The sequence below is a fragment of the Terrapene carolina genome, unplaced genomic scaffold (assembly GCF_002925995.2).
Source record: "Terrapene carolina triunguis isolate 2854851 unplaced genomic scaffold, T_m_triunguis-2.0 Scaffold951, whole genome shotgun sequence".
Classification (NCBI taxonomy): domain Eukaryota; kingdom Metazoa; phylum Chordata; order Testudines; family Emydidae; genus Terrapene; species Terrapene triunguis.
The window spans coordinates 6,652,151-6,676,898 of record NW_020665302.1 but is presented as its reverse complement, the minus strand read 5'-3'; the positions used below and the strand labels follow the sequence as shown (position 1 = coordinate 6,676,898).

Below are 24,748 nucleotides of genomic sequence, written 5' to 3'. Positions count from 1 at the left end.
GACTCAGACAAGAGCCCTGCATCACTCCCACCCCAGCAGAGCTGGCCCATCCCTGGGGAACCAGGCACCACCTCCCTCCCTTGGGTTAGCTGGCCTCTGTCCCAACTGAGGCTGCAAGTTTATGGCCTGGGGAGAGACTCGCAGGTACTCAGGCAGCCGGTCCAATGCTCTAGGTAGCACTGGCCTTTCCCCTCTGGACCAGGCTGAGGTCACAGGTGAAACAAACCTTGGCAATTTCACTCCACTCCACTGCCTGGTGAGTGTTTGTCCATCCAAAACTGGCCTCTGGGTCTGTAGGGACTCAAGTAAGAGATCAGGTCAGGTGGGCTCTGCTGAGGGAGGGGAATGGGGGTGGAATTGGGCCTGGCATGTCCTGTGCTTTGCTAGATGAGGGGGAGAACCAGGTCAGGAGCTGCCCTGTGGCCCTCCCAGAAGAACAGGACCCTGGGCAGTTGCTTGTACGTAAAGCTGATCCGGAATTCCAGTGTTTGGAGGGTTGCAGTGCAGGCCTGGCTCTAGGGGAACGAGTCTATATACCTTCCCTGGCATTAAATCCCCTTGCATGTCATCCCCTTTCCCCCCTCCGGCAAGACACTGGGTCCAGCCCAGCAGATGGTCCTGGCCTGGTAAGAGATGGGGCCGGGAGAGGGCTGTTACACTTTCCTTTACGAATACCATTCCTTTTGGTTTGTTTGCCACGGGAGCGAAGTCGGTCACCCCGGCAGAAACGCATGCCTCTGGCCTGGGCAGGAGAGCACTTGTAGGGAGAACCAAGCACGCTGGAGCAAGAGCAAGGATGGTCCATTGGAGAAGGTGCTGGCCTGGGGCTCAAAAGATGCATATTCAATTCATTGCTCTGCCACAGACATCCCGTGTGGCCTTGAGCAAGTCACTTACTGTACGTCTCCACGGCAAACAAAACAGGACCTGGCAGCAAGTCTCAGAGCCTCTGTCAGCTGAGTCAGGCTCGCGCAGTGAGGCTCAAAATAGCAGTGTAGATGTTTGGCTCTGCATGGAGCCTGGGCTCTGAAACCCGGGGAGGGGGAAGGGTCCCAGAGCCAGGCTCCATGCAGAGCCAAATGTCTGCACTGCTAGTTTGAGCCCCATAACCCAAGTGGCTTGAGCCGAAAAACTGCCGCGAGGTTTTTCTGGTGTTTAGCCGTACCCGCTGTCTGCCTGGGTGAGGAGGAGAGAGAACCGTGAGGTGCTCAGATCCTTTGGCAGTGAGGACTCAAGGCAGACACCTGTTGCCGCAAGACTGAACGCAGAGCCCAGAGACTGTCAACTAAAGATGGGCCCGCCCCAAACCCAGGATCCAGCTGCTCCGGGGGTTCTGAATCTGGATCCAGACTTGGTAGTTGTGCCTTTCTCTAATAGCATCTGTAGCAGGGAGTTACCTGGTCTGGCATCAGGCCTGTCTGCTGCCTCAGTTTCCTCCCTTGGAGCATTTAACCTCAGCCTCAGAGGCTGCTGCAGTGCTCTTATGCAGGACCCTTCAATGCATTGGAGCCCTGAGGTCACGCAGTCCTCGGGCTTAGCCAGAGTTCTCTCTTGCTGGGGCAAAGCCGGACCTCTAAGGGCCCCTCTGTCCTTTTCAAGTGTCTTTAGCCCTTTACTGGGCTCGGCTCCAGCCCTCTTGGGCTCCTACCAGTCCGTCCCTTCTTCCCCTTGTTAACCGCCAATGGCTGCAGCCACGCATGGGCTGGCAGCTTGGGGGCACCTATGCCCACCCTCTATTACAGGTCCATGCCATAACCCAAACTGCCCTGTCTTCCCTGCACAGGGCCTCTTCCTGCTTGATCTCCCAGGTCTGCTGTCCTTGGAGTCTTTCTCCTGACTAGTCACCGGCCGCCCTTATATCTCACGGCAGGCCTGGGTCTTAGTCACACGTGACCCCTGCACTCTCATTCCTTTTGCCAGGGAAGGTGGGCTAACCTTTTAAAGGGCCAGGTCACCCTGTGACCATACCATACAGATAAACACCACTAACGCCGAAATGGAGCCAAAACTGGGCTCACAGCTGGCCTTTGCACGGACCGCTTTTCGTAGCATGGACCACATCTTCACAGAGTCTCATGGCCCTCTCCCCTCCCATTCGCCCATTCGTCTCATGGCCCTCTCCCCTGCTAGCGATAACGGGATATCATCCCTGAGGCAACCCCAGCAATCGCTTACATGGAAAAGGACAAGAAACTATGGCGTGTATTTTAGCTTCTTTTGATGCAAATTAGCTCCTGCAAACGAAGAGGAGCCAGCACTCTGCAACCAGCCACGTGTCTGTGGACCAACAGCAAGTGCCCCATGAACTACTGGTCATCCACGAACCACAAACCTGTAGCTATGCTTTGAACATACAGTAGTAGTTAAATCAAATTACCACTAGGTGGCAATGTTTCACAGATTTCTCTTCTTCCAGGCAGATCTATGTCTGCATTGCCAACCCTTAACATTGAGATTATTTAAAAATAGTAAATGTCTCGTTCTTTTTATTTGCCTTTAAGCCTTGAAGGATCACATTTTTTAGCTCTTCTCTGGAACCAGAAGGGCTAGTAACTTTCTTTAAAATGCTGAGATTCTCACGTGACTTCAGATGCTGGGGCTTCAAGGAAGACCCCGAATATAGTGAAACTCACCATAAAATTGCTTTAGGTGGGCTGAAAGGCCTGGGGATGTTAGAGGGGTTGGCCGCAGTTTATTGCCGTGTTGTGCAAAAACACCCCTAAGGCGCACGAGTGCTGTGGTCAAGCTAAGGTTGTGTCCTTCCTTTAAGGAAGTCTAGCTTGGGGTTAGAGCAGAGGACTTGGGAGTCAGTTTTCTGGCATCTGTTACTGGCTCTGCTACTGAAGCAAGATGAGACTTGGGCAAGTCACTTAACATCTGCCAGAGTTAGTTAAACATTTGTAAAAAGCTTTGAGATCCAGGCTGCTGCAGAATGGCAAAGTGTTAAACATTTATTGGCTATTATTATTATTTTAGGGGTGAAGTACAGCATATTCCACTTAATTGAGACATCTGCTCCCTGTGAAGTCTCTTGAATTAACATAATGAGGATAGTGAATGGTAATGTCTGCCGCTTAGTCAGGACAGAATTAGCATCCGGCCGGTGATAAGTGGGTTTTAATCAGATGTTAAAGAGGTCGGAGAGTCTTGGCTCTAGTCTTTTCCTTCAGAAATGCAGCAGATAACACGCTTGTGCAGAGCAGTAATGTTAGTTATTTGCACACTGATTGTGGTGGTGTTGCAGCCCCGAAGTGGCCTACCTGCTATGCGGACATGTGATGTGACCGATCCCTACAGGGCTCGTAATCTGAAAACCCATTACGGTTTTAATGGCCTCTTCCCCAATGGGGACAGCTGATGGAACAGGACAATAGGCCACCCCCAGAGGTGCCTCCGGGAAAAGGATTCCGCTGTGGTGTTCATGTGTGTCGCCTCCACGCTGGACACTTGCAATACACCGTGTTACGGAGTATCCTGGAAGGAGATTGTAGTTGAGCTGTGAGGTGGACAACAATATAGAACTGACGTGTCTGAGCTCGGCACTGGCTGCTGCAGTCACTTCCAAGAACAATCTGAGCTGTTGTCCACTGTCTTTAAGGGCCTGCACAGCCTGTAGTCTGACTATGTGACAGACAGTCTCAGTCCTTCATGTCCCACAAAGAGCTCTGGGGACGGTCTTGCTGTTCGCATGGACCTCTCCAGTACCCGTGGCTGGAGTTTCTCAGTACAGGACACTCCCCACTTGACCGCTCTCTCTCTGGGGGAAGCCACCAGAACCCAGGGACAGTGACCTTCCGATCAGGAGGTAAAGAGCACTTGTTTATGTGCTAAGGTCACCGTTTCTGAACCTGAGCGTCTAATGGCTCTGGATTCTCAATGGGGCCTAAATCCCTGAGGCGCCGTTGGAAATCCAACCCCGAAAGCCATATTTAGGGGCCTACACTTCATAAGGATCTGTGCTTGCTGGAGGGGAATGGAAATACCTATAAAACCCCCAACCCAACCTTCCAGCAAGTCATGGACCTGCCGCTGGAAGCCAGGTCATGTAAAACCCTTGCCGGCTACACAGCTGAGTAAGGCTTGGGTGCAGGGCTCTGCTTCCCCCACCACAGCTGATGCCATGAACTGGGGACCTCCGGAATGTGTGAGTCTCTGCAGCTTGAGACAGGCTGGCTAGTCAGGGCTTGTAACAGACTCGCTTCCTCTGTGCATCGGGAGGCACGTAACATACACTGAGCTCCCTGCTCTGCTGTCGGCATCACTAACAGCCTCCCCGGGGGCAGGCAACAGCAGAGCCCTGAACTCAGGCCCTGGCTGGTGAGAGCTGCCCAAGCTGCGCCCCAGTTCCCAGCACTCGCCTGCCCATCCTACCGCTGGCCCGGTAGCAGGTGTAGAGGTGCCGCGGCTGCCGTAACGCTTGCTGTCGTTGCTGCTTGCAGGAGCTACAAGGTCCGTTTTAACAGCGTCTCCTCTTACTCGGACGCACGGAAGTCTTCGAGCGACGGGCCTGAAGCCAGGGACAACTTTGAGAGCACAGGGCCTCTGGCTAATGTCAGGTGAGCAGGATGGAGAGGGAGGTTGCTGCTAGCTTCCTGAGGGCTCAGCCTGTCTCCAGCAGGCAAGGAGAGAGGACACTGCAGCTGCTGCAAAGGGCCCAGTACCCCATGTTGTGGGGCCTGCCTGCCCTGTAGGGCTCTCAGCTGGCCTAGTGTGGCACTGGAGGCACTCCCTGCCTCAGTTTCCCTTCTCTCCGGGCCCCTTAAGAATTCCACAGAGTCCGAAAGGGTGTAAGACGCAGTCCCCCTGCTGGGTTCTGCTTTATTAAATCCCCAAATAAACTTGAAATAAAGTCTCTCCCTTGGGCTCCGGGGTCGCAGAGCCACTGATGCTGCCCTCCTCTTCCGAGCTGTGGGCTCTGGGAGCTCCTCACTCAGGGAGCCCCTCCCTGGAACTGAGCCCTGATGGCTTTTATCTGGCTCAGGTGCTCGTTGTTCAGTTAACTACCTAGATGGGTTCCTTCCCCTTAACTTAGCTGGCTGGGGTAGCTTGGACCGGGGTCCCATTACGGGGACCGGCAACCCCATGACACCTGCCAAGCGGTCCTGCAGTGCCTCAAAAGTGGTGAGCACAAACCTCCGGGCAGTCTGTTGAGAACCAGGGCCCAAGCCCCAAATTGGTTGTGAGTTCTGTACTTTGATTTCACCAACCAACCACCAAGTGTGAACTCCTCAAGCACCGTAACAGCCTCGCCATGCAATCCCAGTCTGTCCCCTTGGGTACTTCGAATCCTCTGTCTTACCACCCAGCTAAGCCTGCCTCTGTGATTGTCTCACACCAACCAGCACAGCGCTAGTCAGGTTGTGCCCAGTCTCAAAGGACCAGTCACTTACCCCAGGTCAATTGCACCTTAGATCTCACACCAAAGACAACACATGAGGCCAACCCTATCATAAACGATCTACAGATTTATTAGATAGGAAACAAGAGAGTTATGTACAAGGTTAAAGCAGGTAAACACACACCCAAATGAGTTCAAGCTTAACTTTCAAAAAGTAACCGAAATTTCTATAAGAAGCAAGCTCTATGGGTCTTCTAGGGCTAACCCAGGCTAAGCACTGGGGATCTTTTAATTATGCCTAGTAATCCTTGCCCCCCAGAGCCCAAGCAGCATAAAGAGAGAGGTCCTCCTTGTTGGGGCTTTTTATTCCCTTTCCCTCTTGCGCTTTGAGCTGCAGACCCAACGGATGGGAGGAATTCACTGTCCTAAAGGGGGGAGGAGAACGATCAGTGTTCCACAGTAGTCTGGTGTTGATGGGCCTGGCTTGTTGGCCAGGACGGAACAGCTTCTGTTGGAGATCAGCACTTCACACTAGTTCCTGTCTCTCTCCTGTCTGGGGATTTGCAGTTACAGAGGCACACAATGCAGAACGCTCAACTATTACCTTAGAACATGGGCTACAGCTGTTACAAGTGAGATTAATGCCGGCAGCAACTCCCAAGCATTCCATAACGTCTAAACACATTCTTCTAGTTCTGACGCCTGCTTTAGCAATACTACCGCCCAGGGGAGCCAGACTGGCTCCAGAGCTGTATTTGTCAGTGTTCAGTGGAGGCATGGGGACCTGGGCATGAGCTGGCACCTGGTCTGCCAGCGCCACAACCCCCCGTAGCAAAGATCTCCTCTAAGCAGCTGTGCAACGGGTAAATAACCACCAGCTCCCTGAGCTAGCCTGACTCCATGTCTCTGTTATATTCACCCCCTTCTCCTGACTGACTTGGTCAGTGCGCCCTGACCTCTGGGGTCCCTGGGAGACCAGTCACAAGGCATCACCCCAGACCCGCTAAGACTAACAAGCTGTGACTCTCTGTGCTTGGCTCATCTCCGTCCCATAGCCGTGTCAGCCCCGGCTCAGTGATCTCCAGCCGCTCCCGCCTGGCACCTTGCTAGCCAGATCCCACCAGTCCCTGCCAGGCAAAGCCAGCCGTGCCCCTGCTGCCCTGGCATGGCCTGGCAATGCCTGTGGTGGTTGATGCACCCGTGGCTGTTTCCTCCCAGAACTGGTGAGGCAAAGTTGCCTCTGTAGGGCTTCCTCCCTTGGTTTCAGACAGGGGAAGGCTGAGCCCCGATGCCCTGGTTTGGGGGGCCCCGAGGGCTGCAGAGGGGTTTCAGTGCCTCTCTTTTTTGCTAGTGCTGCAGGGCCCGCAGGCCGGGCAATGGCATGTGGGTGTGAGCCGGGAGACGCTGCCCGCTCTGCCTCCTGTCTCTGCTGTCGTCCTCGGGTAGCTGCAGCTTTCCGGTCTGCTTGCAGGTTCTCGGTGTTCGGCCTAGGATCGCGTGCCTACCCCCACTTCTGCGCCTTTGCCCGCGCCGTCGACACCCTGCTGGAGGAGCTGGGAGGGGAGCGCATCCTCCGCATGGGGGAGGGGGATGAGCTCTGTGGCCAGGAAGAGTCTTTCAGGACGTGGGCCAAAAAGGTTTTCAAGGTAGTCTGCTTCCTTCGTCTTTGGGAAGGGGGGCGGGGAGATTCAGAAGGGGGCGGGGGGAAAGAGCCTGGGAAGCTGCCATTGGGCAAAGCTGCTTTCAGTTAAAGTCGGGCCTGAGCTCGCCCCCTGGGTCCCCAGCACCCTGGCACATTGCAAGTCCTTTGGGGTTCACAGCTTTAGCCGTCCCTGCTCTTTGTGAGGGTCCTGCAGCAAAGCAAAGAATCAGAGACCTGGCTCCTCAGGCCTCCTGCCTGTGCACCGCAGCCCCCGGGGGCCTAGACGGCGCGTGGGGACCAAGCTGGTTCGGGTGGCACAGGGGGCAGTTAGGAGCCCCGCTAGAGACCTAGAGCAGAGCTCAGGGTAATGCGGCGCCTTCTCACCGGGCTGGGGTGTCTTTGAGGGTTTGGAGGAGGTATCTAAGTGCATTCTGGGAGGTGGGCTCTAGCTTTGGGTCTGGATCGTGAGCCGCCCAGTATCCGGGTGTTTGGACCCCGGGTTTTGGTTCAGCCAATGTATAAGGAGAGGAGCCCTTGGCCAAATTGGGGTGTGAATCCAGTATTGCCAGCCCCGCGTGTTCAAAAATCACGTCAGGCAAAAACAAATTGGAGACCAAGTTAACAATAGATTCATAGATTCTAGGACTGGAAGGGACCTTGAGAGGTCATCGAGTCCAGTCCCCTGCCCGCATGGCAGGACCAAATACTGTCTAGACCATCCCTGATAGACATTTATCTAACCTACTCTTAAATATCTCCAGAGATGGAGATTCCACAACCTCCCTAGGCAATTTATTCCAGTGTTTAACCACCCTGACAGTTAGGAACTTTTTCCTAATGTCCAACCTAAACCTCCCTTGCTGCAGTTGAAGCCCATTGCTTCTTGTTCTATCCTTAGAGGCTAAGGTGAACAAGTTTTCTCCCTCCTCCTTATGACACCCTTTTAGATAACTGAAAACTGCTATCATGTCCCCTCTCAGTCTTCTCTTTTCCAAACTAAACAAACCCAATTCTTTCAGCCTTCCTTCATAGGTCATGTTCTCGAGACCTTTAATCCTTCTTGTTGCTCTTCTCTGGACCCTCTCCAATTTCTCCACATCTTTCTTGAAATGCGGTGCCCAGAACTGGACACAATACTCCAGCTGAGGCCTAACCAGTGCAGAGTAGAGCGGAAGATGCTTGGAATTAAGAAGTTGGAGAGAGCTGTGTGTGTGTCACGTGTATGTACCAGGGCAGACTGTGTGTGTGCCTCATGGGTATATGGGTGAGATGTGTGGCTGTCAATCCTACCTGGATTTTGGGCTCTGCAGATTCTGGCGCGTGAGAAGCCGGGCGGCATAGACTCGCTTTTTGTGAATACTGTACAGACCTGCGGATGAGAAGATCCAATCAGATGAAAGCGGCGGAGACTGACGAGGGCAGGCTGGCTGCTCCCAGGGTCTGTCTGGGCACCACCACGTTCAGCATTTCAGAACCTGGTCTGGGATGCAGCAGCCGAGTGATTCCAGGGCTGCCCTGGCTTGGGGCCTGCTGCTCCACCCCACGGGAGACCCACAGGGCCTTTGCTGGTAAGCTTCAGGGAGCCTTCGGGGCCATGTGAAAGGAGCGAATGATTGCAGCAGCTCCCTGCTCTCAGCAGGTAGGTAACCAGGGGGATGGAGGAACAACCACCACCACCAGCCGCATGAACATACACACACCTTTCATTCCTAACACAACACATGCCATCTGGTTGGCAACTGGGCATCTGAATTCAGGAGGAGCCGAGGCAGCGCTGTGTTTACCAGCTGCAGGAGCCGCTCTATGGTGCTGTGTTTTAGTGGGTGGGCCCCACCCTGGGCTACGCCATGGGAGGGAGAGTTTTAAACAGGTGGCATAGAGCACTCCTGGATTTCCACTTCTTCCGCTTCCTCTCAGCAATGAGTGCGTCTGCTCTGCAAGAGGAGGCAGCAGCAGGCAGGCCGGATTCAGCACTGCCCTAGCCTACCACTGCCCTGGCACAGGCCCTCCGCCAGCTTGAGAGGCCGGGCCGGCAGCTGCCTGTCTCCAGCCCCTTCCTCCAGCCGAGCGTGGGCTTCCCACCCTGACTGCGGCTGGAGCGGGTGGTGAAGAGGCAAAACCAGACAGAACTTCAGTGGAATTCTCCTCCCAGGCCACAATGCGCCATTCGGGGGGAGGGGAGGGGCTTGAAGTTGAATGGGGGCCGGAGGGGCAGGGACAAGGGGGAGTTTTCTATCCAGCGATAGGGTTGGACATCGGGTGAAGGATATGGGAAGAAAAGAGAGCAGGAGAAAGGAACCAGAGGGAGGGAGGTGAGAGGGCAGGAGGGAGAGAATGGAGGGAGCAGGGACAGGGCATATCTGAGGGAGGGTGAGATATGGACAAGAGAGAGTCGGATACCCAGAGAGAGGGTCTCAGCAGAGCTCTGTCCAGGGTGCCCTGCACCCTTCCCCCAGGTAAGCCCACCACTGGCCCCAAGGATTGTAATCTGCCCCAGGGTCTGCCCCATGCTCAAAGCCCCCTGGTGACCAAGCGGCCATACCTTGCGTGAGCTCGGGGGCCTCAGCCACGTAGGTCAGGCGGAACTTGCTCCTCTTCCAGCTCCGGTCGTTGCTGATGAGGGAGTTGTTGGCCTTCTCAATGTTCACATCGTCTCCCACACAGAACACATCACACGCTGCCTGCAGCACACACCAGGCTGTCAGGGGACCCCCCAGCTCAGCCAGGCCTTCAGCCCAGCCTGGCTCCTAGGAGGTGCCACCGCCTGCTCTCAGCCAACACCACTCCCACCCAAATGATTACCGAAGGGAAGGAGGGCGGGACGGCGCTGGCTAGGGTGTAGCACCATGCCTGGAGGCTATGCGAGCTTCCCCCGGTCCATCTCAGGGGGATGTTCTGCCAGTGGTGCATGGGCACATCTCCTGTTAGTGTCAGCGTCACTCCCTCTCCCCTGATGCACAAACACGGGATATTCCCTAGAACTCGCCCTCCTCAGTTGCACATGGGCTTAAACCAGAAGCCCAGTTCTGATCGCCCCAGAGTTTGGGGTGTTTGGAATCTGAAATGGCCCCTTCTTTTTATAATAGGCCAGAGCGTAGCCTTGGTTCCCACCACCTCCAGAGTTTGAAGGTGTCCAGATTCCACACCCAGGTTCTTTCGCCAGCTCTCGTGATTGGACCACGATTCACATGGTATCTGAGGTTTCTCTTTAATGCCCCAGCTCCTGGAGTCAGGTTATTACAAGAGACTATCAACTTTCCTTAAAAATAAAAGGAGTAAATTTCTAGTCCTCGTGGTGTGGAAGAAAGCTTAAAGCCAGGACCACTAATGGCTCAAGAACCAGAAGGCCAGTAAATGGAACTCAACGCTGACTATTTGTTTAGTTTGGAAAAGAGAAGACTGAGAGGGGACATGATAGCAGTTTTCAGGTATCTAAAAGGGTGTCATAAGGAGGAGGGAGAAAACTTGTTCACCTTAGCCTCTAAGGATAGAACAAGAAGCAATGGGCTTCAACTGCAGCAAGGGAGGTTTAGGTTGGACATTAGGAAAAAGTTCCTAACTGTCAGGGTGGTTAAACACTGGAATAAATTGCCTAGGGAGGTTGTGGAATCTCCATCATTGGAGATTTTTTAAGAGCAGGTTAGACAAACATCTGTCAGGGATGGTCTAGATAATACTTAGTCCTGCCATGAGTGCAGGAGCCTGGACTCAATGACCTCTCGAGGTCCCTTCCAGTCCTAGAATCTATGAATCTATGAATCAATCAACCAGGCCAGGCCTAAAGTGTGCCCTGCGTTACAACATAAGAACGGCCAGACTGGGTCAGACAAAAGGTCCATCCAGCCCAATGTCCTGTCTACCGACAGTGACCAATGCCAGGTGCCCCAGAGGGAGTGAACCTAACAGGTAATGATCAAGTGATCTCTCTCCTGCCATCCATCTCCACCCTCTGACAAACAAAGACTAGGGACACCATTCCTTACCCATCCTGGCTAACAGCCATTAATGGACTTAACCTCCATGAATTTATCTAGTTCTATTTTAAACCCTGTTATAGTCCTAGCCTTCACAACCTCCTCAGGCAAGGAGTTCCACAGGTTGACTGTGCGCTGTGTGAAGAAGAACTTCCTTTTATTTGTTTTAAACCTGCTGCCCATTAATTTAATTTGGTGGCCCCAAGTTCTCATATTATGGGAACAAGTAAATAACTTTTCCTTATTCACTTTCTCCACACCACTCATGATTTTATAGACCTCTATCATATCCCCCCTTAGTCTCCTCTTTTCCAATCTGAAAAGTCCTAGCCTCTTTAATCTTTAATCTACAGACTTTACTTCTAACTTGGTGGTGAATGTTCCCTAGCATCCAATGTAGTGAATCCTCTACGGGTATCTCAGGCATGCTCCTGTCCGTGCAGACCACCCCACCGTATCCCCAGCCGTAATGCGTCTGAATATGCTTCACCTTTGCTATATTGGTGGGAGAAGCTGTCGACTTAGTGCTGTCCACACCGGCGGTTAGTTCGGTACGACTGCATGTGCAGCACACCCCCGAGTGACATAGTTATACCGAAGTAAGTGTGTAGTGGAGACCTGGCCTCACTTCCACGTGCTTTACAGCAGTAGGGCCACAGGCACTTCAGTGGCGTTTCTCCTCGTGGACACCTGTGGCCCACTCCTTTGATGTGACACACCAGAATAGTACATGGGCTTCTGCTGCTAGCGCTGCAGCCGGTCAGGGACCAGCTGGTTTCCTTGAGACGTTCCTGCCGACACCAACCGTGTTATGCCGAGAAAGGGGCAGGGTGCTGCATTCATGGCATGACAGGCGATGCGGAAGTTCCACAAAGGACAGCATTGGGCCAGCGGACTCAGCTTTCCAAGCGGTGTGCAGAGGAATGGCTAGCAGTGGAGAACACCACCACAGGAGAGTGGGGCGGGAGGCCAGGTCTGAACAGAGGGCAGATTCTTTCCTAAGCTCCCATTCTTGTTTCCTTTTCCTTAGTTCAAACATACGATCATCTGGGCAGACTCTGGGCTGCTCCTGTGCCCTCCTTCCTGCTCCTTAGAAAATCACACCTAAAGAAACAGCTCTCAGAGCTGGGCCCCGTTAGCTGAGGGCTTACAGCTGTCCAGAGGGCTCGTCACAGTGCTGGGTTTGTTTTGTTTTTCACCCCCCCCCCCCCCCCCGCAGTCGGTCAACGATTTTCCTACGACTTCACACCAACGGGCAGCAGGAGCTGCGCTACCAGCCTGGAGACCACCTGGGAGTGTTTCCAGGCAACCACGAGGACTTGGTCAGCGCCCTGATGGAGAGACTCGAGGACGCACCCCCAGCCAACCAGCTGGTGAAGGTGGAGCTCTTGGAGGAGAGGAGCACAGCTTTAGGTAACCAGGGCCAGCTGGATCCCATTCCCCGCCCCCCTTGCAGAGTCTCTGGGTGCCATGTGGATCCTAGCTGGGGGGGTTTGGACCACATTCCCTGGTGCATTCCCATAAGGACTGTAGGGTTTGTAGCGCTGGTTTTAGCTTCTTCGTCATGAGAGAGGGGGCCCAGATCCACAGCTGAGCTGCACTCTGGGGCTGTGGGGTGCTCAGAGCAGCCGTGTCATGGAAGAGCAGGGCCGTAGGGGAGGGTTTTCTGTTCCCTCTCGCCAGCGGAAACCTCTTCAGGTACCTAGAATGCAAGACCTGAACAACTGGTCCATGGAAAGTAGAGTTAAAGGGTGTTGATTGGCCGGACGCACTGAGCTCTTCCATACTGGACATTCTATGGGCCTGATGCTCCATTGCCCTGCGCTAAGCGGGTGGCAAATGCTCTCTTCCCAAAGCGATACAAGACTGGGAGAACCAGACGCTGTATCATTAGTGTGGCCAATTGTACAAGGTGAGGTCATAGCGAGCCCCAAGAGATCATGCCAGACTCATCTTTCTAGCCCTTCCTCATTCATTGTCTCCCACTGGAGTCAAAGCCTTCATTGGCTTGCCCAGGGTGGGCTGGCAGGCTCAGCTGATCACAGCATTGTACTGGATTCTCTCTTGTCAGGTGTCATCAGTAACTGGACAGATGAGAACCGCATCCCACCCTGCACCATCTTCCAGGCGTTTAAGTGCTACCTGGACATCACCACGCCTCCCACCCCGCTGCTGCTGCAGCAGTTTGCCTTACTGGCCACCAACGACAAGGAGAAGAAACGTCTGCAGGTCCTTAGCAAGGTAAATCCGTAGGTCTGGTTGGCAGCCTCTTCCTAATGTAGGAGGTTTACTTGCCCCATGCTTCTGCTTAACCTTAGACAGTGGTAACCAGAGAACACCCCCTCCCCCTGAGAGAGAGAGAGAGAGAGAGAGAGAGAGAGAGAGACGGCTCCCTCTCGATGAACACTCCACCTCTCTATCTGCCTCCTGAATGTCTTCAGATGAATCTGGCTGAGGAAAGCAGCTTGTCTATGTAAACTGCTGTCAATGACTTGCCTTCTCCGATCCTGGAGCAGGGTTCCCCTGCAGTCCTGGGCGGTTCATACAGAAATGCAGGCTGTGGAAATTACATGTCCCCAAGATGCAGTCTTCCATCCTGATCAACGTGGCCTCCCGCACTGGCTCCTTACCCAGGGCTACTGACAGTTTAATGGATCAACGTCTTTGCACTGATGTAGCCCCCCTCAGTGTGCTTTATGCTCAGTGAATTTAACCTCGCAGCTCCTTGTCTTACAGAGGAGGGCTCTGAAATTAAGTGACGTGCCCAGGATCACACGGGGAGTCTGTGGCGGAGCTGGGGCTTGAGTGTACGGCTCCTGACTCCTTGTCCTGATCTCTAGACCCTCCTTCCCTGGAAATCAGCATGGGTGTCTTGCACCACTACTGCTGTGTCTGTGTAGGACAGTGTCTGAGCCCGGGATCCCTTGTGATTGTGCGGCACGCTCGCGGTATAATGGGAGAAGCTCGGAATCCACTGAAGGCTCCGTCAGAAACATTCGAGTCCTGAGGAGCAGGCCTTAGGATGGGTGGCAATCAGGGCTAGAGCCCTGGGTGTCCTCGAGCCCTGTGAGAGGCAGTTGCAACCACGCGTCCTGGCATCCCCAGCCAGAGCTCCCTTTCGTCTGCTCCACCCTGCCGTGGGGCCCGCGTGATGCAATGTGTCTGGCCTAGAACAGGAGCCCACCTGTCCTTTCCCTCCCGCGCTTCAGGGCTTGCAGGAGTACGAGGAATGGAAATGGTCCAAGAACCCCACCATAGTGGAGGTGCTAGAGGAGTTCCCGTCTGTGCAGATGCCCTCCACCCTGCTGCTCACCCAGCTGCCCGTGCTGCAGCCTCGCTATTATTCCATCAGCTCCTCCCCCGACATGTCCCCGGACGAGGTGCACCTCACCGTGGCCGTGCTCTCCTACCGCACTAGAGGTACCATGCCAGCAGCGCTGCAAGGGGCTCATGGTTTGGGTGGTGGCGACCAGCTAGAGCCGTCCCATGGCGTTGTGCTAGGTGGCCACGCAGATGGGGCCTTCATCTCCATTTGCATGGTGGGCGGTGGCCATTAACGTATGGGGGCACGTCTGTGTGTTTGGGGACGGGGGAATCCCTCGTTAAAACCTGGCTGCCTGTTCACACGGGGCTCCCTTGGGGTAGGGCTGGGGGCTGTGGCAGCCAGATGCAGCAGCAGAAACCGGCGGCTTTCCAGCTCTTCCAGGCCGCTCTGCACTGCACAGCACAACGGTTGCATGCGCTCGTCTTAGCTGCCTCACACCAGTGGGTGGCGGGGAGCAGAGACTCCAGATCGGCCCCCAGGGTGGATCGGCCAGGCCCCCTCACGCAGGCATGTGTCTCTCCTGCTTCCCACCCCTGGGAAGCTTATAGAAATGCTGAACGTTCATCTTCCACGCAGCACTGCCGAGCGTGGTGTCTGCTTGCGTTGGCAGGAGAATATCGGGGTGGCACAGAAGCCTATTACCATCTTCTCAAGGCGCATGGGAGGAACCCTAGCTGGGGAGGGGGTACCTGGTATATAAACCTCCAGCAGGAGCCTGTGGCCAAGGTTTCTTTGCAAGCACTCACCCAGCTGGAGACAGCTCGGGAAGGTCCCATTCGCCCTTAGCAGGGGGAGTGTGTTAGGGCCACAGCAAAGTCACAAACTGCTCTGCTCCAGCCAATGGCACCTCCCTGATGTTTACCTGGGGGAAGCCAGCCCGTCCTGAGTGCTGCAGTGGTCCAGCCTGCCCTGAAGAGCAGAATTGGTCCCAGGGACCACTCAGAGCCTGGCCATTCTGACCCCAAGTGACAGGTTGGCTGCCGTTAGTGCTGACGTCAGATTGGGGGAGGTTTGGGCAGAGCATTTCGCTGGGTGCAGAGAGGTAAATGGCCAGGGCGTTCTGCAGCGATCCATTCAGCAGTACTGGGGCAGGGTACAAACCCTCTCCTCCTTTCCTCTCCTAGATGGGGAAGGACCGATCCACCACGGGGTATGTTCCTCCTGGTTCAACCGGATACAGGCTGATGAAGTTGTGCCCTGTTTTGTAAGAGGGTGAGTGGCATGTTCACTGCAGGTGGAGTCCCCGAGAGCCAGGGAGGGTTTAGACCATTCCAAGACTTACTGATCTGTCAGCTATTCACAGCAGAGAGCCCCGAATCCCTGTCTGTAGCCCACCATGTGCGCTCACAGCACTAATGGGGATTTCTACGAATGAACGGCAGAGGGGCTGAGGCCCTGTTCCATAGAGCAGTCTGCAACAGCACCTTACAGAGCATGGGGCGGGGTGTGGTACCCGATGCCCCTGAACAGCCAGAGGTCACAGAAGAGAGCGCGGCGTGGACTGTTACCATGCGCTCTGCTTCGAACGCCACTTTTTGCCACCGCCTTCCACACTCAAACTTCTGCACTTGCATGTCTGAGCTACATTTCTACCCCCACAAGGATTTCATTGACCCAGCCTGGGCCTTGGCCCATGAGGGGCATCACTAACTTTAGAAACTTGTTTGTCCAGAGCTCCTGGGTTCCACATGCCACAAGATCCCCAGGTTCCCTGCATCCTGATTGGCCCAGGTACGGGAATCGCCCCGTTCCGGAGCTTTTGGCAGCAGCGGCTCTTTGAAATCGAGCACAAAGGTGGGTCTGAGGTCTTGAGCCTCTGGTAAGTAAGGGGGCGAGCGAGTGCCTGCCCAGCATCCTCAGCGAAGCCAAGTATAGTACCCCCACTGAGAGCATGTGATCACGTCGCCCTCCAGTGGCTGGTCCTGGTGAGGACTGGAGCCTATTACTTGCAGCTAATAGAATCGCTCTGTTAGCTCCAGGGGTGGGCGTCAGGCTGAGTGGGAGATGGCTGCTGTGGTGTGTGCGTATGTGTTGCCATGGCTGTTTCGCTGACCGCGAGATGACCTAACATAGAGCTGGTTTGACATTTTTCCACTGGGCTTTTTTTAATGAAAAATGTCACAAATTCTTTTCTTTAGAAAGCAACAGAGGGTCCTGTGGCACCTTTAAGACTAACAGTTGCGTCTGATGAAGTGGGCATTCACCCACGAAAGCTTATGCTCCAATACTTTTGTTAGTCTTAAAGGTGCCACAGGACCCTCTGTTGCTTTTTACAGACTCAGACTAACACGGCTACCCCTCTTTTCTTTAGATTACACTTCATTCCATTTCCCCAATATTTCAATGAAAAATTAAATTGTTTAAAAATAATTTTTTATTGCAAAAACAAACAAAAATGATTTTTTTTTTAATTTCCCACCAAAAAAGTCTGATCTGTTTCACCCAGCGCTAGTTACTTGGGACCCTGGATCCATGCGTACGGCTCTGAGGGGTTACGCAGTCTCCCCAAGTACCTCCTCTCGGACTTTCTACCCTTCCCCCTCTGCCATCTGCTGTCCCAGGGAACAGAGTGACGTATCCAAATAGCCTCCCTCAGAGTGTACAGAATGGCTGCCAGCGGGCGAAGAGGGAATCCAAGCACAGCACATGCCCATAGGGTGACCAGATATCCCGATTTTATAGGGACAGTCCCGATTTTTGGGTCTTTTTCTTATATAGGCTCCTATTCCCCCCCACCCTCTGTCCCGATTGTTCACACTTGCTGTCTGGTCACCCTACGTGCCCACTCCGCGCAGGAGGGCGTGCGCGAACCCAGGCTTGGGAACTGGGGGCAGGGGATGGTTTCCGTGACTCACTGCTATCCCACCTGTCTCTGCTCCAGCACTGAAGCCCTGTCCGATGATTTTGGTCTTTGGGTGCCGACAGTCCAAGATCGACCACATTTACAAAGAGGAGACCCTCCTAGCCAAAAACAAAGGCATCTTCAAAGAGCTGTACACAGCCTATTCCCGGGAACCAGACAAACCAAAGGTAACCCTGCTATGCCACCTACGTTCAGCCCTGAGTCGCCGTGACCAGTCTAAGGCCTGGTCTACACTAGGACTTTAATTCGGATTTAGCTGCCTTAATCCGAATTAACCCTTCACCCGTCCACACTACAGAGCCAGTTAATTCGAATTAAAGGGCCCTTTAAATCGATTTCTGTACTCCACCTCGACGAACGGAGTAGAGCCTAAATCGATTTTGTTAATTCGAATTAGGGTTAGTGTGGACGCACACCACCGAATTACTGTGTTTAAGTTAATGGGGTAGTGTGGCCGCACACGACCGAATTAATGTGGTTTAAAACCGAATTAAGGTGCTTAGTGTGGCCGCGCACAATCGAATTTATACAACCTGTTTCCCAAATTCGAATTATCTAAATTCGGATTAATCCTGTAGTGTAGACATACCCTAACACAGATGGTGAGCGGAGCTCCGGCATCCCCAGGGCTGTGGATTCTCCCAGCCACTAGGGGAAGTGTCCGACCTCTCATGCAGTCACCTGGAGGGACTTGCCTGCACTAGTTTGAGGACATGATCTTGGCTCGAGTTTTTCACAGCTACGTGGGCCAATGAATCTCCCGTTTAAGAATCCCCAGGAAGGCAATGACAGCACAATAGCCCTCAAACCCGTTAACCAGCCCTCTCCATCTCTCTCCCTTTCAAACGAGACCTAAAGCCACTTGTGGACATTAACAAGCCTCTGGCGCTTTCCCCTAGCCGAGTACTGACCCCAGGGCCCTGGCTGAGTCCCACTGGGAGCCTGTTTTTCAGGGGTGCTTGGCAGCTGGGCACTTCCACTGACTTCAGCTGGAGTTTCTGGCGCTTAGCACCTCCGAGTATGCATCGTCTTCAGTTCCCTTCCCAAACAGTGGTGCAGCATTGCCGTGCGTTGTTAAATGGCTGCCGTGTTCCACCCCAGAGGTGGCTGCCCTGCGCCGATGGATGGAGGGGTGAAGTGACTCCTGCGTGTAAAGCTGGGCTGGGCCCTTTGGGAGCTGTGGGTGACAGGCGCTGTGCAACGTCCGTTCCTGTCTCCCCCAGAAATACGTGCAGGACGTGCTGCAGGAGCAGCTGGCTCAGTCTGTGTACAAAGCGCTGAAGGAGCAGGGAGGCCACATCTACGTGTGCGGGGACGTCACCATGGCCGGGGATGTCTTCAAGGCCATTCAGCGCATCGTGAAGCAGCAGGGGCGGCTGTCGGTGGAGCAGGCTGGCGCTTTCATTAGCAAGCTGAGGGTGAGTAGGCCCTCCCCAGCCTGCCGCAGGGCAGCGCAAGCTTGGGCCAAGGGCGTCGTCAGGGCTTCCTCTTGCACAGTCACTGATGATGGGATAATTGCAGCCACGAGCTCTGGGAGTGGTCAGTAGGCACCACCCCTTCCAGCCTCCTGACCTGACTTTGTGGGCCCAGGCTCTCTGCCCAGCTCTGCCCATGTAGCTCAGTCCTGCTCTACCGACCCTCCCGGGCCCCTGGCTTGCCAAAGGAGCTGGGGGATGGGTGAGCTACTAGAGGACAAGGCCCCTGCAGCAGCCCATAGGGGCCTGGGACTTGCCTTAAATCTGTAAATCGGCAGAATGGTTCTTGCCGTTACCGGCCGGCCTAGGTCCAGCACAGGGAGGGTGTCTGAGGGAGCAAGTCTGTGCAAAGGACTGGTTCCCGGAAGAATTCTTGTCCGTAGGGGGCCAGCTTCTCGGGGAGCTCTGTTTCTGCAGATTAACCCCGTTAGCCTTGTCCACACTAGCACTTCACCCACCGCTGGCCTAGCACTGGTGCAGCTCCAGTGCCAGCGAAATGCCAGTACAAGCTGCAGTTCCGGGTCCTTTTGCAGTGCTGGCTCTACCCAGGAGATGTCTCTGGAACAGTAGGCAATGTCCAGCCAGCTAATAGCCTTTACCCACCATGCATGTTATTTACCTATCTAAAAATTTGGCTAGAGAGTCCTCACTGTAATAAGCAAATATAGCAAAGCTGTGGCCACCTAGTACCTTCATGGTTGTCACGTATTGTACAATCCGGCCATGCAGATCCTACTGCTGCACAAGTACAGGCCTCTACCATTTGAGCTAACAGGGAAGCTCCTCTAGTTGTTAGCAATATAGGGCCTATGACATACAGTTAGGCAGTTCTGATTCCATCCAGTGCAAGGCACTGGTACACATGCATTGCAGTCTGTTCACTAGGGCAATGTTCCTGTTAGGCTGTAGTACCATCTCCAGTTCCCCTGGGCTTTCTCTCGCTTTCTCTATTTTTTAACCTTAAGGCATGTGGACAAGTAGCCATTGAGAGAGGCAGCCCGGTATAGTGGACACTGGACAGAGTGCCAAGGGACCTGGATTCTATCATGGCTCTGCCCCGACCTACTGGGTGAGCTTGGAGAAGTCACTTCCCTGCTCTGTGCCTCAGTTTCCCCTTGTAGGCTTTTCCTTTCTTGCCTGTTTAGCATGTAAGCTCTTAGGGGCAGGGACTGTCCCACACTCTGTCTGCACAGCACCTCCCACCTCAGCTAGCATCTCTGGGTGTTACAGAAATACCATAATAACAACTTGCGACTACACCCTTCTCCCGGTGCCATGCCTCTGCTGTCCTTGCTTTCAGGATGACAACCGATACCACGAGGATATTTTTGGAGTCACCTTGCGTACATATGAAGTGACTAACCGCCTTAGATCTGAGTCGATTGCATTCATTGAGGAAAGCAAAAAGGACACGGATGAGTGAGTTGACGTGCTTATTTTAACCTGCGCTATTGTTTCTTAGACACGCGTGGGTTGTGGAATAAAACTCGGAAGGATCCTTTGATTTATTTGCATGTATGAAGCCAGTAATAGCAGAAACGGGAACAGGCCTCTGATCCGAAAAGTAGAAACAGACAAAGCTGCAGTACAGTTTCTTTGCGAGAACAATCAACTCAGTGGGCTAAATCCATTCCGGAAGGAATTGCTAGGGTGAATCTGACCCATTCTATCTGCGAACACAGCCTTTTCCATACCACGAGCCCCTGGCACAACAGACGAGTGGGCGGGCACAACTGGAGCTGGTTGAAAATTTCCCAATGTAATAAAGTTCAGTGGGAACGTGTCAATTTGATGGAATTGACTTGTTCTGTGGGAATGTGTCGATTTCATCAGTGGAAACCAGACCAGCCGGCTGTCAGGCTCCCTGGGACCCGCGGCTTTCCAGCGCCTGGGCTGCATGCCTGGTAGGGGGGCAAGCTTGCCGGCTACCCGGGGAACCAGGTGGCCGGTTCCCCAGCCAAGGGAGCTAACTGAAGACCCGATCCCGTTCAGACTGATGCCAAATGGCAGAATACCCATTGGGATCCCAGGTGGCTTTACTGGCTCCATGCTGAATCTCAGCTGGCTGGTGGCCAAATGTGCTCAGGGCATTTAAACGCTAGCTGCCCCATGCCAGTAGTGGGGGCTGCTGGGCTAAGCGTGGAAGGGAGCATTGGTAGCTAGTCATTCTCCCCTTTCCCTTGCAGGGTTTTCTGCTCATAACCAGAACCCCTTGCCCCAGACGGGATGCCAAACCAGCTGCAGCGGCAGCCACCCCCCTCCAGCCGGAGGGCGCTGGGTTTTGTATTTACACGGACACGGCGGCTCCTTTTCTGCGGGGCCTGCCCACGGAAAGTGCTCTGTCTCTCGTCCTGTCGTCGTGTCCCGATGATGATGATTTCCCCTTCCTTTCTCTCTCTGTCGTCCTGTGGCGGTTTCTTTTCACTCCTTGTTTCCCTCCTCGGAGTCCCCCGCTGAAGTGCGATGGCTTTATAATCCGCAGTGGCTCTTACGAAACTACGTTTCTTCTTCGCTCGGTCCGACGAGGGCGTTTCGCGGCTGCATGAAATCACCACCTTCGTGATCATCTGCATTCTTTGGTGTTTGGGGGGGTGGGGCTGGAGCGGGGGGACCCGGGCAGCGAGGACTGGAGAGAAGCTGTTTTGCCCGAGACCCCTTTCCCCACCTCGACGTGGCACTTGGCTGAATCGCTGCATCTTCCTCGCTTTGCTTTGGCCGCTCCGGGCCTGGCCCAGGGGGAAGTTGGTTGGAAAGGAAGTGCTGCCCTGCCCCCTTTCTTGCTGTTGATGGAGGCACCAGAGCTTTGTTCTGTTTGAGGGGTGGGGTTCGTCTGTGTTCAATGGGTAACAATTCACCTAAGTGAGCTCTGTGCTGTTTGTATCATCAGCCCCACACCCCACCCCCTCTTGGCTCCGTCCTCAGTCCTCTCTTGCCTGTGTGCCCTGTGCTGATCCTGCTGGTGCAAAAGTCTTCACAGGCAGTGTGCAGGTGCATGCTGGTGCTTCTGCAAAGGGGCAGCACGTGGGTGCTCTCTGGTCACGGGGAAGCAGGGGATGTACTGCCCACTCTGCATCCAAACCTCCCCAGCCTGCAATGGGAGTTAAGGGTAAATGTGGCCAGCCGGCATGAGAGGGCTACAGATTAGCTGAGATCCCTGGAGGAAAGATTGTGACTCGGGCATGGGTTGCACCCTGTAGCTTCCCCGGATTAACAGGGCACTGGCGGTGGGCACGTGAGTCCTCTCCAGCAAGGCAAGAGAACATGTAAGGCGACAAGGCTGGGAGGCGGAGTAGCTCTGAAGCCATTTCTGCCCAGGTCCAAGCAGAACCTGCTTATAAAAAAGGTTGATAGGAAGCCAGCAAGTAGCCGCTCAATGGGGTCTACTGCGGCCATTCCTGACCGCTGGTGCCAGGCCTTCTGGTGCCAGCCCCATGTAACGCCCCATTAAATGAGTAACAGTTGCCTTGAATACTCAAAGCATGGCAAGTCTGTCCTAGTGCAATCTTGTGAGATATCCTTTCTCAGCAACGCCCCCCCTCCCCTCCAGGAGCTGCAAAGCTCTCGTGGTGCCAGGCTGGCTGCAACGGGTGCCTCCACTCTGCAAAAAGCCCCAAATCCTCTCCATGCCCACTCTGCCTGCTGCATGCACGGTGCCATTGTTCAAATTGCACAAGGCCTCTGGGCCGGGAGCTCTCAGGAGAGAGGGGGAGCAAGCCCGAGAAGAGAGGCACTGGTGCTGTCTAACGCCAGGCTCTGAGGTGCTGACCACTCAGATCCACTGCACAGATCCAGCCCCGGGAGAGACTCTTACAGGAACTGCTACAGAGCTGGCAGCCCCCGAGGGTCACTCCCCTTTTCCAGGTAGGAACTTTGCCACCCACCCCAGGCCGGCTCTGTCGCTCTCTTTCGGGGGGTGGGGGGGGCTTTCTCTAGTTGCCAGGTTCTTCAGGGGTGTTGGGAGCCCTTGTCCCTTCCCCCACCTGCACTGTACGTAGTTATCCACTGTGGCTAGACTGAGGCAGCAACAGCAAACTGGTGCCTTCAGGTAGGCACTGGCCCCCCTCCTGCCGACAGCATAGGGAATTGCCGCCGGAGGGGGACAGGACTTGGGCACGGCAAAGGGGGAGGGTCCTCACAACCGCTGTCACCGAGGGGTTGTTTTCAGAGCCCAGGACCTGCCACTGGCTCCCCCTGACCCAAGCTTCTAACAGAGTGAGTCCAGCAAGGTCGGAAGCCTCCCCCGGCCTAAGTGTGACTTGGCAGCTGGGCTGCTCGACTTCCGCTTGTGTGCACTGGTCTCACGCTACGCAGTGACCACGTGGTTGCTTTGGTTTTGCTGCCTAGACCCTCCAGTGTTGGTAGGTGCTCGTGTGTGCTGCCACTGACACAGCAACGTCCCTGGTCTTTACCTTCCCTGCCCACCCCAGATGGATCTGACCCAAAACCCTGGGCCCAGAGGCCCCAGCACTTTGGGAAAGCTCCACTCCAGGTATTTTGCTGCCCCAATCCATCTCTTCTGAGTGTACAGTATTGCTCAACTAAGAGCCAGCAGGACTTTAAATAGGGACATGCACAAATGCTGCCACCTTGTGGTAATTTGCATGCACACTGTTCTGTGAGGGTGGCCCAATGTGCTGCCCTAGGAGGATGAATGAAGATCCCCGGCTAAGCCCCTGTTCAGTTACGAAATCACGGCTGTAGTGTGGTTACAAGTGATACGGTTCAATTTGCAGCAGCGACTGTATGTCTGCACCCGCCCTGTTGCCTCTCAGTGTTTGCCCCCAGTGTGTTCTGAACAGCTGCCTCCGGAAGGACCACCGGGCCATGGGGACATGCACACAGCCCCGCTCATGGGGAAATGGATTCTGGGCTGTCCCACTGCACAGAGTGCTGGGCTGAAGGAGACCAGCCCGACGAGGGGGAGTAGGGGCTCCTGTCTACACTGCAAACCCCCAAGGTGCTAAGCCAGTTGCACCAGCCTAGGTCCCTGGCAGGGGGCAGGTGTGGTTAACTGCCGTGGTTACTAACCAGGTGGTGTGCAGGCATCAACCACAGCTGGAGCCATCAGTACCATGTGCTGGTTACAAACCCTGGTCGCTGTTGTGTAACCAGGGCCTAGAGCTCCAGCCAGTTACAGGGAGCTCTTCAGTGGGGCCGAGAGCTCAGGCAGGCACCGACCCTTCCAGCCGCATGTCCTGGTCCCCTGGAAGCCAATGGGAGGAGAGAATGAGGAACACATCAAGGGCAGAAGGATGCCTTTGCTCGAGATTGTGCCTCACCAATCTGTGTAGGGATCCAGCCCCTGGGGGCAGGGGAAGAGATGACAGATCCTTTACTCCGCCCTTCACCCCCCCCCCCCACCATCCCACACACTGGGGAAGTTTGGCTCTGGATCCAGCTCACACCAGGCTGACCTTTCTGTAAGGTGCCAGAGCAAAACCCGGCATCTCCCTTCAGCCCACCCCACACCAACCTTGGGGCGAGTTTGAATTTGGATCCAAACTTTGCGCCAGGCCCATCTTTCCTGGAAATATCCATGCAAAGGAATGCCCAAAGACCTAGCCTTTACCCCTTCCTCTTTTCGCCTGTGTCCTTCGCGTTCATTTTCCCGTTCAGTCCTGTGCTCCTGTAACAGCCCCGCTTTGGAATTCGCTTTGCTGGTACCGATGCTCCCTGTCTGGATCGGACAAGAGAGGCTGGCTTTGGCAGGATGGGTTGTGTCTCCTCCTGTCCAATATACCCATGAGCCACACTAAAAACGCAGCCAGTGCAGCCATGGAGGAGCCTTGACATCCAGATTCAGCCTCTCCCGTTGCTAAAGGCTGGAATTTCCCCAGGTCTACAGGAGTTAGGCCCCCAAAGCCTGTTGAAATTAACTGTGAGTTGAGCACCCGAGTCCCTTCGTTCTCTTTGAAAATCCCAGCCTTAGAGAGCAAAAAGCCGTGTTACGTCCAGCCTGCTCACCTGGAGCAGCCAAGAGACAGGACAGGGATGGGGGAAGGGACAGGTGAGTAACAGGGAAATCCTACCATTGTGGGGTGAGTTGAGTTCAAGGGCTCCAGAAGCTGTCATCAGCCTGCCCTGCTTCGCTGGGATAGTTGACTTTGAACAGGCCGGGCTGGCTTTCTTTT

The 24,748-nt window shown here is 54.5% G+C and overlaps 1 protein-coding gene across 1 annotated transcript in view; it reads left to right on the top strand.

Annotated features, from left to right (window-relative positions):
* Positions 1-20,906, top strand: part of NOS1 (nitric oxide synthase 1) — a 57,767-nt gene extending 36,861 nt beyond the window's left edge. Inside the window, exons 16-27 of the mRNA XM_029913842.1 lie at positions 4,440-4,556; positions 6,810-6,984; positions 11,398-11,420; positions 12,174-12,367; positions 13,026-13,195; positions 14,164-14,374; positions 15,404-15,491; positions 15,952-16,073; positions 17,161-17,309; positions 18,366-18,560; positions 19,918-20,036; positions 20,804-20,906. Of these exons, the coding sequence (XP_029769702.1) occupies positions 4,440-4,556; positions 6,810-6,984; positions 11,398-11,420; positions 12,174-12,367; positions 13,026-13,195; positions 14,164-14,374; positions 15,404-15,491; positions 15,952-16,073; positions 17,161-17,309; positions 18,366-18,560; positions 19,918-20,036; positions 20,804-20,819 (1,579 nt within the window). The 3' untranslated portion in view covers positions 20,820-20,906. The remainder of the gene's footprint in view (positions 1-4,439; positions 4,557-6,809; positions 6,985-11,397; positions 11,421-12,173; positions 12,368-13,025; positions 13,196-14,163; positions 14,375-15,403; positions 15,492-15,951; positions 16,074-17,160; positions 17,310-18,365; positions 18,561-19,917; positions 20,037-20,803) is intronic.
* Positions 20,907-24,748: the final 3,842 nt, after the last annotated feature.